This window comes from Fringilla coelebs (genome assembly GCF_963513975.1).
Source record: "Fringilla coelebs genome assembly, chromosome: 10".
Taxonomy (NCBI): domain Eukaryota; kingdom Metazoa; phylum Chordata; class Aves; order Passeriformes; family Fringillidae; genus Fringilla; species Fringilla coelebs.
In genome coordinates, this window is record NC_140036.1 from 22,389,012 (window position 1) to 22,404,051 (window position 15,040).

The 15,040-nt window shown below is 44.9% G+C and overlaps 1 protein-coding gene across 3 annotated transcripts in view; it reads left to right on the forward strand.

Annotated features, from left to right (window-relative positions):
* Window positions 1-9,405, forward strand: part of GOLIM4 (golgi integral membrane protein 4) — a 28,766-nt gene extending 19,361 nt beyond the window's left edge. For 2 of the 3 annotated variants that reach the window (XM_084212309.1, XM_084212310.1), the window contains 9 exons: window positions 280-450; window positions 1,117-1,446; window positions 2,642-2,868; window positions 3,294-3,373; window positions 3,959-4,071; window positions 5,164-5,331; window positions 5,738-5,806; window positions 7,192-7,272; window positions 7,592-9,405. In XM_084212309.1, the coding sequence (XP_084068435.1) occupies window positions 280-450; window positions 1,117-1,446; window positions 2,642-2,868; window positions 3,294-3,373; window positions 3,959-4,071; window positions 5,164-5,331; window positions 5,738-5,806; window positions 7,192-7,272; window positions 7,592-7,753 (1,401 nt within the window). In that variant the 3' untranslated portion in view covers window positions 7,754-9,405. Of the gene's footprint in view, window positions 1-279; window positions 451-1,116; window positions 1,447-2,641; window positions 2,869-3,293; window positions 3,374-3,958; window positions 4,072-5,163; window positions 5,332-5,737; window positions 5,807-7,191; window positions 7,332-7,591 lie in introns of all 3 variants that reach the window. The other variant, XM_084212311.1, reaches the window with a different exon arrangement.
* Window positions 9,406-15,040: the final 5,635 nt, after the last annotated feature.

Here is a 15,040-nt window from a genome sequence, read left to right on the forward strand (position 1 = left end):
ACTTCTCCTGCTTGGCATGAATAAAGCAACTCCTCTTCTTTGTCCCACAGAGATGTTTTTAATACAGTTTGGTATGCATGTGCACTTTGAAAAGATCCTGATGGATCAGTGTCATCTAATGTTTGGAGGAAAAAAATATATTTTAAAAGCTTCCATCCCTTCTCCTCCGTGGAAAATTAAGTTTTCTACCACGTGTCCTGCCAGTAACTTCCCTCCAAGGTGACTACATTTGATTAAGAAATTAATTTGGACACACTATAACTAACATGTTGGCTTTAGACTCAGGTGGAGGAGTACAAACAGCTGAAGGACACGCTCAAAAAAATCCCAAGTTTCCAAGATGTGGAGAAGGAGGAAGGAGGGAAGGAGCAGCAGCCCGAGGCACGGGGCCCGTCCCCCCAGAGCCGCCCCCCGGAGCCCCCCGCAGCTGGGGCTGAGCAGCAGCAGCAGGTAAAGGGCTCCAGACAGCCCAGCAGTGCTTCTGATCCAGAAGATCCAGAATCCAGATCCAGAAAATCTAAAATTTTAGATATCCCAAGTGTTACAGAAAGCTTTTAGAAGTTCTGAATAAATTTTTATTTTATAAGGTTCCGGTGGCACATTGGTGTATTTGAAATTGGCACTCCAAGGTTCAAGCAGAAAACATGTAATCTAGAAGTAAATGAAGAAGTTAAGAAAAACCAGTTGGGATTTTGTTTTACAAAAATTTCTGTCCAGCAGAACCTACAAGAAATAAAAATCATGGAATCATTTAGTTTGGAAAAGAACTTCAAGATCTTTGAGTCCAGCCATGAACCCATTTCTGCCAAAGCCAGCCCTAAACTGTATCCCTAAAACACAAAGCTGGCTTTGTAGAATTGTAAGAGTTTTTCATTTTTCAACTACAATGAGGCTTAACTTACTCTGTGGTGGAACTGTGCAACACCTTGTGTAGCTGTACAGCCACAAACCAGGTAATAACCCCATTTGGCAGGAGGAGCTTGTTCCAAAGTAGGCATTTGGCCCTTCTGACAACAGCTCTGGGCTGGCATAAAGGATCCAAGTCTGTCCTTGGCTCTCTTGAAACTGAAATCCATAAATGTGTTGTACACACATAATCCTGTGTCTGTTTTGCAGAATGAGAAGCCAAGGGAGGGAGAAGAAATAAAGAGCCAGGAGCAGGACAGGGCTGAGCCTTTCCACGTGCAGGGAAGGGCTCATGAGGGCCAGAATGCCAAGGAGCTGAACATCCAGGAGCAGCAGGAGGCTGGAGAGGACGAGGAGCAACGGGCAGAGCAGATGGAAGAGGAACGCAAAAAGGAGCTTGAGGAGGAAGAAATGGAGCAGGCAGGGCAGCCTCAGCACCTGGAGGAGGAGCAGGACCAAGCCCCTGAAGAGCACGAATGGAAAAAGCAGGAACAAAAGGAAGAAGAAACCAACATGTTGGGTGATCACCTGCACTCAGAGGTAGGGAGCTCTTTTCTAATTGATTAAATCTGCTGTTTGAATGGAGGCTTCTCTTTTCACTGCTGGCCTTGTATTGCAGTCACCTATTTCTAGGCAGAATAAAGTTTTTATGGAGAGTTTGGGATTCAGAGCACTCGCTGGTTTTTAGAGAAAATTCCTGTCATGTTTGTAGAAAATTTGTGATTCAAAGCACTCGGATGCAATAGGATTCAGGCTCAACTTGAGCACACTTGTACTGCAGTGCTGGCCAGATCTTAATGAACATTAATTCTGCTGATAAAAAGCAGCAGATGGAAAAAAAAAGAGCAGCAGACTGAATCCTGTCTCCCACTTTAAACCTGAGGCCTGTGGTAGCTGATGGAGAACTCAGCAGGTGAGAGGGAGGCTGGGATGGAGGACTGCTCTGCTTTGGTAACTTGATGCATCTCAGCAAATTGCAGAGTGTTTCCTTGTCAGAGGTACCTGCCTTCTGCAAACACACTGCCAGCTCAGTGCTCACTGTTGTTTGACAGGGAATTTTAACTGCCAGACAAACATGACTAAAATAGCCAGGGGAAGTCGGTGTGCAGCTCTAAATAAAACCAGCAAATCCTGGATTTACATCCTAGATTGTATCTGCAGTAGAAAATGCATTTCACTGGTCTCACTGGAGGCTTTGTAAACACTTTCTGTCCTGGCAGATTAATTGTGTCACTCTGGTGTAATGAGGAGCTGGTGCTGAAGAGCTGAGGAGGTGCAGAGGGTCAGAACAGCAGCAATGGGTTAAGCTGTGAAGCTGGAGTTAGTCTAAGCTATTGCTGAGTATAAAAAGATGTGCAGTGTCTCACTTAAGGCTAAAAGCAGCATCCCCTGAGATTACCACTTAAATCAATGGAAACCTTTTGCTGTCGTATCATTCAGCAGAACCTCCTTTTACTGGGTAATATGTTGGGAGGTTTTATTATGATTTACAGGAAAAGCATGGCTTTCCTTTGCCCACAATCTCCTCTTTCTTCCCTGTCTACTCCACAAACACCCCAACACTTCCAGTCTGTGTTCCAAGAAATGTTTTAACTTCAAGCAGGGACACAAAAACTTAAAAATAACTTTGCTGTAATTGCATGGAGCTTGTTTTTCCCTCTGGACAGCTTTCTCCCTGCTTGATTCTGATCACTGAAAGGATGATTAATGTGTGACTAACACGTTTCTGTGACAGGTAACACCAACAAAGAGGCAGAAAGCAGCTTATGAGCAGCAGCTGGAGCAGCAGCACCTTGGAGCCCAGAGAGCAGAGGAGGCCAAGCAGCTGAGGCAGCAGCAGGAGTCCCTGCACCAGCAGAGGCTGAGGGGGCAGCTCCTGAGGCAGCAGCAGCTCCAGGAGAGAGAGCTCCAGCTGCAGAGACAGGCAGAGCAAGGGGACAAACTCTTCAAAAACCGCCTCAGGTACAGCTCTCCCTCTTGAGCTTGTTGTGCTCTGGGTTTATGTTGTCAGCTTTGTTCTGGTTCCTTGTCCTGAGGGCAGATTTCTAGGGGGTTCTGTTGGCTCATTCCTTGAAGAGCTGGAGGTTTGTTCCCTAAAATTCTGAGTCCTGACTTTGCTCTTTGCCTGACCCATATCCTTCAGGACTGCAGACTCCACATACAGACACACACAACACAAAGTCAGTGTAGCAGCACAAGAAAGTCTCTGTTCTATCAAGCATTTTTCAGGAAAGGTGATGTGAGAAAATATCAGATAATAGAGCATGAAACTGGGGCTTGCTCTGGCAGCTGCTGAGAGAGGCAGAGCTGCAGGTGGGGGGTTTGTTTATTAAAGCAGAAAACACACATTTGAAACTGAAATGATGCTTGGCTTTTAATGCTCTCAGCCAACAGGCTCATTATGATAACATGGACCAGGACATTGTACAAGGGGAGGAAGAGCAAGGGATTCAGGAAGAGGAAGGAGGTAAGAGAGAATTTCTGTCCCTCCCATGCTCACAGGCTCCCTGTGTATTGCCTTGCTTGGGAGACTTTAATATTCATTTAATATCCAGATTGGATTCAAGTGAAACATAAACTTGCAATTTAAAACCAGAAGCTCAAATAACCATGGCTGAACTGACTGAGTGAAATAGAGGAATTACTAAAGATCATACCCACATTCCTGAAAGGAAAAGTGTCCTTTTGACTGAGCTGTTATTACCAGGCTCTGGGGATCTTGGTTATGTTCCTGGCTCTGCCTGTGGGTTTGTTTGATCTCTTTCAGTTACAGAGTCATGGAATTGTTTGGGTTGGAAGGCACTCATCTCATTCCACACCCCTGCCACAGACAGGGATACCCTCCACGAGCCCAGGCTGTTCAGTGCCCCATCCAGCCTGGCCTGATCTTTTAATTTCTGTTTCCTGTTAGGGGTAAATCAATTCTCTGAGCATTATCTGTTTATGTAGAGGCTGCCCACTGCTTTTAGCAGTGGAACCTTGTCTGTAGGAGACTCCTAAAAGGATAACTAAAAACTGCTGTAAAACAATAATCACCTAAAAAATTCCTCAGCTTATGAACACGACAACCAGCACCAGGATGAAGGTGAAGATGATGATCAGAATAATGCAAATGAACAGCAGGAAGCGGAACATCAGGCAGAAAATCAGCAGGCTGATGAATCAGTAAGTATGAATTAAGATGCTGAGGGTTGCAGTGTTACTGAAGTGAGAACCCACAGGTCTCGTCTGACATAATTGCACCTTATAGAAATGAGATAAGCAGAGGTCTGCTAGGAAGACAGGCTTGACAGTTGAAAACAACATCTAAAATCTATTTAAAGGTGTCCTTGCTCATTTGGGAAGAAATAAAAGGAAAAAGCTCCCTTGTGGGAAGCAAGGTGTTTATTTCCACATTCCTTTGATCCGTGCTTTCTATGGAATAAAGGATTTGGTCTTAGCTGGCACTTGAACAGGTACATGTGGCTTCAAAAAATACCAGCAGTGCCCAGTCAAAATGAGAGGGGATGGGATTTTTCATGCTGTCATTAATTAAAGGCCAGCTCAGGAGCCTCTGTAGCCAGCTGGAGTCAGTACAGAGGTGTGAGGTCCTGAAAGAGGATGTAGGTCAGCCCTGAACTGAGCCCTGATACCAACTGCACAGAGATCTGGGGCAGGACAATCACCCTGTGCCTTCCCCCAAACTCCAGCTTACCTGGAGCTGTCAATATCGAGTGCATCTTCCTTACTCCCCTCCCATTCAGCAAATTTAGGTGTACTGTGAATATTTCTAAGGGATCTTTAACTTGTTGTCTTTAAAGATATAAAACTGCTTTTATTGAATGATAAGCAGAAAATGCTCCTTTTCTGCCTGGCAAAGGTGAAAAGTGTTTTGTTTTCTTGTAGACATAGCCAAGGTCAACAGAGCAGGACAGACTGATAGTGAATGATGCCATCAGCTCTGTGGAGCTGTGAGCAGTCAGCTCTTATCTTCGTTCACAAGGCCTTATCAGGCACTGTCAGCTGGTCAGTAAACACAAGCTGTGCAGCAACTCTGGGACAGAAGTGCCCACATTCTGTGGGTTTCAGCAGACAAGTGCCTGCACCTCTGTCTCTGCTCATGCTGAGGTACCTCAGTGAGCCCTGAGCCTGCAGAGATTCCAGCTGCTGCCACTGGGGATGGAGCTGGCTCTGACAGCACATGCTGCTGTTCTTTCAAGGGAAATGCAGCTGGACCATGGGCTAAAAGTATTTAACACTCCCTCCTGTAAATTACAGAAGGCAGCCATGGAAGATGTGAATCCTGCTGATGACCCCAATAATCAGGGAGAAGATGAATTTGAAGAAGCTGAGCAAGAGAGAGAAGAAAACCTGCCTGAGGAAAATGAGAAGCACAAGGAAACGGGTCAGAAACAAGGACATCCAGGAATGGAAGAGCACTTGGTGGTGGGTAAAGGCATAAGAGGCACCTCTGGGGCTCCTTCAGGAGGCTAAAGCTGCACATTTCAACTGTGCTGGAGCTCTCCTCCAGGCACAGAGAGTCTGAATTTTTATGGCATTGGTCTTCAGTGGGTGAATATTCCATTGTCTTCCTGCTTAGTATGGAAAGCCTTGCTTTATTCTGTGAAGTGATTTTTCTTATATTCATCCTGCTATTTTTTAATTGAGGGCAACTTTAAATCACAGAGCTGGGCTCTCACTGCTGCTAATGAACGCACTAAAACTTCTCCTGCCATTATTGTTACTTCAGCTTTACAGAGAGCTTCAGTTCCAGAACAAGAAGCTTTAATCTTCAGCCCTCTGGTTATTAGGCAAGCTCATAGATCTGAATTTTTATGTGATCTTTGTGCAGATGGCAGGAAATCCTGACCAGCAGGAGGATAACGTGGATGAACAATACCAGGAGGAGGGAGAAGAAGAGGTAAGAACACAGACCCAAGGCAGGTGTAGGCTCAAGAAGCAGAGCACAACTCCATTAATGCTCTTTGGTGTCTTCTGGAACTGCAGGATGAACCCAAATCACTTTGTCTGACTTTAGAAACCTGGGAAGTCTTTGCCATTACTCTGCTGTCCCCTTCTGGAGACACTCTGGGTTACTCATGCTCCTGTGCTGCAATCCATTAGTCTTCCATGCCACACAGCATTAATTGTGCAATAATTGAAAAGATTAAGCCTTTCACAACACAAGTAAAATTTCCTGGAAACCTCAAGGTCACAGAAAACCTCATTAATCTCTAATCACACAGTGCAGTTCTGAGCAAACTGCTTCCTTGGCCACTTACTTACTCTTTAGCTGTGACTTTGATTTATCTGTGCTCCTCCTGAGCAATCCAAGCTGCAGTTCATGGAGCTGCTGAGGAAGCTGACAGCACATGGAGCTGGAGCAGAGAGGGAGGGAAGGGACTTTTCCCTTCATGTCAGGCACCACCCCTCAGCCCCTCAGCAGTACCTGATTAATTCCTATTTCTGCCTCCCAAAAACCCCTTTCAAAAAAAGCCCTGGAATTGGCTGCTGTCACTCCCTCATGGGGAGCACTTTGGATTAGCTGGGATGCACTTAGCAAAATGCTGCTGCTCACATCCAAGCTGGCCACTGGGAACTGGGCAGAGCTGGCCTTTGGCAGCTGCTCTTTGGCATCCAGGAACCATTTATACACTTCTCAGAAAGGATGTGCCCACTGTGCTGACTGGGAGCAGAGAAAAGGCAGCAGGGATTGAATGAGCAATTAAGAGAGAGAAGAGATGCTGCAGTGGGGAGCAGTTCCTTTAGTGGATGGACTCAGATATTATCCACTGCTGTTCAGATCTTTCCCAGGGTGACCCTGGTGTGATGGATGCCTCTGACCCTGCTCACAGGACACTCAGACAAGCACAGCAGCACTTCCCAAAAGGAAATCAAGTTTACTTCAAAACATTCCTCTTTCAAATCTGCACCTAACATGAGAAGTGGGGCATGGAATGGAGGGAGAGAGCTGGCAGAAGGGAATGAGAGATCCAAAAGCTGAATATCAGGGAGACAGATGAAGCATGGCTTGCTCTCTCCAAGGAAGGGATTGTCTGTGAGAATTGTATTTAAAAGTTAGATGCTCTCAGAGGAAGTGAGTTTCCTGACTGTTGGGTGGTTATGGTTCTTTTTATCCTCCTTTAACCTCTCTCTACTCTCTTCTCCCTTCTTTAGAATGTTCATTCTGTAAAAATATCACATAATATCATTCTGTAAAAATATGTGAAGAATGTGCCCATTAGTGCCACAGGCCAGTCTTTGAAAGGCAATTAAACCATACAGAACATCTCTTGTGCTTTGCAGGTGCAGGAGGACCTGACTGAAGAGAAGAAGCGAGAGCTGGAGCACAATGCTGAGGAGCCCTATGGGGAAAATGAGGAAACTGTGAGTTCTGTGCAAGCCAGGGCTCAAACCCTGACCACAACTGCTCATGGCACAGGAATGTGACATTATAATTGTTCTAGCTTGCTTTGGGCCACAGAGCTGAACATTTCATGCTGCCCCAACTTCCTTTTGCTCTCCCTTCCATCTCTGTGTCAATTTTTGCTCCCTGGAGACTTTGGAAAATCTTGTTTTTTCTTTTTCTGCCCATCAGCTCTCACAACTCCAGCTGAAAATCATTTCACTGCCCTAAAATATGACTATAAGGGAAACTGGCACTGAATCTGTTCTAAGTTTGTTTTATTTTATTTTCCCCAATCAGGCAGATGAAAAGAATAACAGAGGGACAGACCAAGAGCAAGAAATGCAAGAAGACAACAACCAGAAAGCAATTCATGAAGAAAATTATGAGGAGGAAGAGGAGGAGGAGGAAGAGGAAGGAAGAGCTGTTGCAGCAAAAACTCGCAGACGAGGGGAGATGTAGTTCCTCCCTTCATTTTTCTTTTTCCAGTGCAGAAATTCCTGTTGTGTTTTTTTTTTAACCAATCTTTTTTAGGGTATTTAATTTAAAAAAAAAAAGAGAAGCTTGTGTTTTCCTCTTTTTACTTTTCTATTAGGTGCTGTCCTGTGTTTATATGAATACAATATTTTGATACTCTAGATTAGGATTTCTTTTCTATCCAGGCTGTACATAACCAGACATCCTCTAGGTTGGATTTTTTGTAACTCTGGGCACTGTTTCTAGAGGCCATTTTGGATACACTTTCACCTTGTCCAGGCCTGACAGAATGTTTGGTGTCATGTCAGGTGCACTCACCACTGAAGGAATATTCCTAGTGCCTAAATCCAGGTGACTTCAGTCACTCCAGCTCGTTGTCTTCCATGGATTTATTCTGACCAAGGGCTGCAAATTCCTTGTAACCTCACAAGCCAAGCACAGGCCGTGCCCTTTGCAGGACCAGGCCTTTTCTAGGTGCAGAACAGTTATAAAATATGCAATTTTTACAAGCCTTCAGAATGCAGCCAAGTTGCCAGCTGTTAATTTTGGCAGCTGTTTCGATACGGTTCAATTATGCATTTATTTTAATGAGCGTTCCCAGGTACTTCAATTACAGGCAGTACCTGGCTGCTCATGCAAATGGGGCTGTGCTGAGAGGAGCTGGGAGCTGAAAACCAATTTAGACTTGGAGCTCCATTATGCCAAATCAAAACACTACAGCTGTCACAGGGATGAAGATTTACAGCAGCAGCAATTTCCTTGTCCTAGTTAATATATAAAATATTTGACCAGAACCAGAATGATGTTGCCTCAGTACCATGTTTCCTGGAGGGTGTGGTGGCTGAGCTGACACAGTTGGTGCAAGATGTTGAACTTAAGGCCTTTACCTTCTTTTTCCTTATTTATTTACAAAAATCTGCTGGAAGGATTTCTGTGTGCCCCAGGGTGAGACTCAGACTCAGAGCCAAAGCCCACAGAAGTTGTTTAGCAAACATCTCCAGCACTGCATGCTGAAACCTGGGGAGGGGAGGGGGGGAAATGACACAAAAATTGTGCCTTGGTGTGGGCTACCCTGAACATAATCCCAGTGCATGAATTATACAATATTTGTATTGGTACAGACACTAGTTATTTAATATATGTTAAAGGAGAATGGGAATCTGGATTTCCCAGGCTATGCCCCATTGCTGGAAATGAGGCACAGGGGAGCTCCCCATCAAAGGCTGTGTTAATATATAAAGGGAGAGGAATGGGGGTTTTTCCCTTTTTTTTTTTTTTTTAATAATGATGCATAGCAATGTTTTTAGTTCAATTTTTTATATGAATGTAATTTAATTCATTTTTCTACTAACTTGATTATATTATGTTTTATAGTTGGTTTCCATTCATTGCAATTTTCCTAATTGTCCCAGATCTAGTGCTTATGTTTCATAGGAGGATTTTTGTCAGTGAGTATTTTGGGTTTTCTAGTTACCATAAATCAGATTTACCTTATGTATAAAAAAAAAGTTTACATGAGACTGTAAAATGTATAATATGTACATAATCTTCAGAATACAATTATTTTGGTAAATTGGCCTGTATTTTTAATGTCATGGTTGCAGTATTTAATTATTTGAGGCATAATAAAACTTGACTGCAGTCAATAAACTAGAATGTAGTTACTGATCTTTCATGCTGAGGGTTTGTGTCAGTTTTCCTCATGATGTGTTTGGATTTCATTTTAATACAGGAAGCAGGGGAAGGGATGGAGCCCTGGCAGCATTTTCAGGGAAGTGGAAGATTTTTGTTAATGGTGCTCCCACCTCAGTGCCTGACAAGGGTCAGAGTGCCAGACCCAGGGGACCATGGGGTGGCTGAGCTGCTCCTCATTGCCACAGGATCCCTGGAATTCAGGGAATGCCAAATGCTTGGCTGAATCAAGAATTTAATGAGTTTCTGTGACCTAAAACCAAGTGGAGCTGGGCCACAGCCCTAGCCCTGGGGCAGAGGATGAGCAGCACAGGGGGTGCTCAATTCTCCAGCTCAGAGTGTGATGCTCTGCTTTAGGACCAAGCAGAGAGGAAGCTGGAACTGTAAGGGAAAGTTCCATAACTTTGGGATTTGGCAGCAGCAGGGCTGGAAGGGACTCATCAAAATATACATAATGTGTATGTGTATATATATCTATATATACACACACAAACACACACACACACATATATACACACACATATATATAAATATATGTATAATATGTAATTTATGTGTATATTATACATATGTAATATGCATAATATGCCATATATCTGTATAATATATATATGTGTGTGTATATATATTTATACACACACTCATATATATATAATGGGTACAAATTGGAAGAGGGATAATTTAGGCTGGTTATTGAAAGAAATCTTCACACATATATATACACACATCATATATATATATATAATATATACACATATATATAATATGTATATATACACAAACATATAATATGTACAATATGTAATTTATATATTATACATATGTAATAGGTATAATATTTAATATATGTATATATATAATACATATATGTATTTTATATATATATACACATATATATAATGGGTATAAATTGGAAGAGGGAGAATTTAGGCTGGTTATTAAAAGAAATCTTCAAAAATATATATACACATCATATTATCTATACAATAGATATATACACATATATACATATATATAATATGTATATATACACACACATATATATAATATGTACAATATGTAATTTATCGATATATTTTGCATATGTAATATATATATATATATATATATAATTTTATATATATATCATCGGTACAACTTGGAAGAGGGAGAATTTAGGCTGGTTATTAAAAGAAATTCTTCACTGTGAGGGTAGTTAGGAACAGGAACAAGTGTCCCAGGGAGGCTGTGGATTCCCCATCCCTGGAAGTGCCCAAGGCCAGGTTGGATAAGACCTTGAGCACCCTGGGACAGTGGAAGGTGTCCCTGCCCATGGCAGGGGGTGGGACTGGATGAGCTTTAAGGTCTCTTCTAACCCAAACCATCCTGAATTCTACATCTGTGAGTACACAGAAACACAGAAATATCTATTACACAAAGTAATTTGGGCAGAATTATATTCACCTGAGCCTGGGGCTACAGGCTCTTGTAGCTGAGCTCAGTTCTGAGCTTCCAGACTGTGCTGCAACCCCAGGCAGCCCTTTATGAATGTCTGTATCCCACTGACCTCCTTCCCTGAGGAACAGCAGCATTATGTGGCACACAAGAGCCAACTGCACTCCTGGGGCTGCCAAATGCTCTGGGAAACAAAGGCAAATGGGAAATGGAGATGGTTCCCCTCCCTGCTCTGTGCCATGCCAGATGGCCACGTTAATGCATCGATTTGGTTGAAAAAGGAAGGGATGTGGTGCAATAATGAAAAATGTTGAGATGATTCCAGCCTCAAAATCAATATTTTGATGAGTTTTAAAATAAATTTGTTGAAAATAATGCTGTGATTTGAAGAAAGTCCTTGTGGAAGTGTTATAATTCACAGTGACAGATCTGCAAAGCCTCAATCCACGTTGTTCCTGAAGAGACAGATTTATTCCGGAGAAAATTTAAAATTAGAATATAGGAAAATTTTTCAGCAGTTTCAAAACTGAGAAGTTGCTCAGAATGGAGTTTTTCACTGGTGTTTTTCTATAGAGCTTCAGGAACCCAACCAGGAGATCTCCAAAGCCCAAAACCTGAGTTCCTGTGGATGATTTGGGGGCTGTGTTGCAAAGCAAGGGGACTCAGTGCAAGGATGAGGAGAGAGCCATAAAAGGCCATAACCTTCAGCCACGTGGATTTGGGCTGTTCTGTAATGAGCAGCCCTCCAGGTTGTTCTGCACGGTGGCTCCACACTGTCAGACATCCCCCTCAGGGCTTGTCCTCACAGCAAACATCATTAAATTTGCAGTTTACCTCAATGCCTGCTGCATTCCCCATCCAAAGCTTCCTGTCAGACTGGCTCCAAGAAACTCCTGCTCCAGCACTGAATGCAGCACAAAGCCCAGTTCTGGCCTTTCTCCCCCTGTTTTATTCCTCCTGATGCCTTGTGCAGGCTGCCCTGGAGCAGAGCCCCAGAATAAAGCAGGGATTTATCCCAAGGATCTCCTCCATGGATCCACCTGGGGCAGCACCAGAGCCCAGCCAGGGCTGCACCCAAGATGAACCAAAATGGCCCCAAAATCCCCGAGCGCTGCCGGGGTCTCTCCCTGGGATCAGCTCTGCTCCATTTGCACCTTGCAGTTCATTGTCCCATCCCAGCTTCAGCCCCTGCAGTCCCACCCTGCTTGTTTTTCTCTCTCCAGCCCACGGGGTTTGTGCTCCTGGCCTGAGATTTGGCTCATTTGTCCTTGGTGCCCAGCTGGAGCAGGAATTGTTTTGTCTCCCTGCTCTGTGCACAGAGCTCAGCATCCCAAAATGTGAACCCAGACCCACACACTAAAGCAGCACAGAATGTGAAACATAGAAAAGCCAAACCTGAGGCATCACTCCCACTCAGCTCTCCTGCCTTCAGCAGTTCTGGCTTTCCAGAGCTCCACGTGGATTCCCATGAATGGCACTGACACCTCAGGCCTTCCCCTTGTCACTAAAAACTGCTTTTTGGAGCCTCTTGCATTGAAGCCTTTGCAGCAGCATCCCCATTAGATTAACCCCAGCTCCACACCTGAGCTGTCCCTGTCCTGATCTGCATCGCAGGAATTCCCATCAGTGTCCTGAGGAGAGAAGGGAGGGGGCATTTCCATCTTGCAAAGGTTTCCCAGCTCAAGGTATTAAATGTTACAGGAGAGGAGATTATTTGACATTCCTCTGTATCTTAGGAAACTGCTGAAGATTCATGAATATTTCAAAGAGCCCTGGCTTTCCAGAAAGGTGCCTGAAATCTCTTTGGTGTGCAACAGATGTGGTGTTTTTCATTGCAGGTACAGCATCACACATTAAGCTCTAGGTTGGGTTGCTGGCATTTTAAGCAGCAGAGGACAAAACAATTAAATAAAAATCAATATTTTTTTCTTTACCAGGGCAATCCCACAACTGCCAATTCTGTTGGTGAATAACCTGATCTGTGATTTGCTTATCCCACATCACCTCTCCCTGTTCCCAGCAGCTGGGAAAGGGATGCAGGCTGAAGGTTATGGTCTGCTCTTTCCTCCTCCTTGCACTGAGTCCCCTTGCTTTGCATCACAGCCACAGCAACTCAGGGTTTGGGGCTTTGGACATCTCCTGGTTGTGTTCCTGAAGCTCTGTACAAAACACCAGTGAGAAACTCCATTCTGAGCAACTTCCCAGCTTTGCTGAAGGTGCCTCCTGTGGGGAGCAGCACCCAGCTGGGTGAAAGCACAGAGTCAGCTCACAGATTTGTTCCCCTGCCTCCAGAAGCTGCATTTTGCCTTCTGGCTGTGTTCTCTTGGGATGATTGCTCCCAGACCCAAGGGAGCTTGCCTCAAGGTCAGATTCAGGGCAGATCAGAAGTCCCTGCCTGTTTGTGCTGACTGACCCCTCACCACCCCTCTGGTGTGGGCAGTGGGGTTTGGAACCCCCTCCCAAACCCACAGAATTCATCTCAGAGCATGCAGGCAAGGGAGGCACAGGGAAAACAAGGGATCCAGGCCAGGAGAGCTTGGTTTGCTTGGTTTGGTTCCTCGTGGGCAGGGAGGGAAAGGCTGAGCTGACTTTGTGTTATCACAGCCAACAACGGAGCCAATCCTTGCAGGGCTGGACCCCCATCCCCTGCCAGGGTGGGCATCCCAAACCTGCAGGGAATTTCCCCCATTCCTCTCGGGATTTGGGCCCTTTTGGGCATCACCCCCTGCAGGTGGATGGCTGGGTCAGTGTCCAAAGCCCTGAAATGTGCTCAGGAGGTGGCAGCTCCTTCCTCCCTCGCCCTCCCAGCAGGCAGCAGCCCTGGCAGCCCAGCAATGCAATAGCTAATAAGAGGATTAAGTAGAGGAATTCTGGTTAATATTGCATTAGCAGTGGCAGATCCTTGCCTGCCTGTCCCAGCTCCCTCACAGGATACAATGTCCACGCTTGTAAGGGAAGATCATTGACATCTGAGCAGTCAATAAATCTGTTCTTGGTTTTTAATGACCCCAAGAGCTGTTTCCACACGCTCACATCATCTTACCAACAATTTACCCTCATTAATTAATTAGCTCCTTTAGGGCCTGCTAAACCCTACGACCTGCTTGAGCTCCTTTGCAACAATTCCCATCTAATTGTGAATGGAGGCTCAGGGCAGGGGAGGGTTAAACCTCAAACAGAGCTGGGCAAAACCAGAAACAGAGAGGCAGAGACATGAGGCTGCTCCTGGGCACAAAAACAGTGAGAAAAACCCTCTCAAATGAGCCAGGATCCGCTCAGGGGGATGGAGCAGGCTGCTGGGAGGAAGGGCTGGGAGAGCTGGGGCTGTCCAGCCTGGGGGGACCCAGCTGTGACCTCCCAGCACCTGAAGGGAGCTACAGGGACTGCTTGGGAGGGACTGGAGGGCCAGGAGCAGGGAACAGCTTCAAACTGACAGAGAGTGAGGTTAGAGGGGATCCTGGGAGGAAATTCTTCCCTCTCAGGGGAGTGAGACCCTGGCACAGGGTGCCCAGAGAATCTGCCCCTGCATCCCTGGAAGTGCCCAAGGCTGGACAGGGCTTGGAGCAGCCTGGGATGGTGGAAGGTGCTGGAGCTGGATGGTTTTTAAGGTCTCTTCTAACCCAAACTGTTCTGGGATTTTACACCTTAGAAGAAGTGGGTCTGAGTCCTCTGTTGTTAAATGCTGCACGTGACTTTTGCACTGATTTTCCCTTCTGTGAGTTTTCTGCCTGTGTAAACAGGGAGGACGGTCCTCTGTCATCATATAAGGACTTGATCAATAAGAATGTATTAAAGATTCATCTATAGGTGTATTAAAGCATCCATGCCATGCTAATGTCTCCCATTTAAATACTATAAAAAGCTCAGTGGGCTCTTGACTGAGCCATTAAGTGAACGATGGGCAAATTGGAAACGTCCAAGAAAAAAAAGGAGCAGAATTACACTGTGCCATGAAACACCAGGCAGCTCCCATAAAAATCAATGGCACTGCATAGCAGTAAATTGCAGGGGAGATGAGCTTTATTTCATGGCTCATAAGTGAGCATGAATCTCTAACAACCTGTCAGCCCTGACAGCTGTGCCTCTGCGAGGAGCTGGATTTTTGGGAGCTGCCCCTGTGGGCAGCACTCCTCTCCAAGAGGGAGA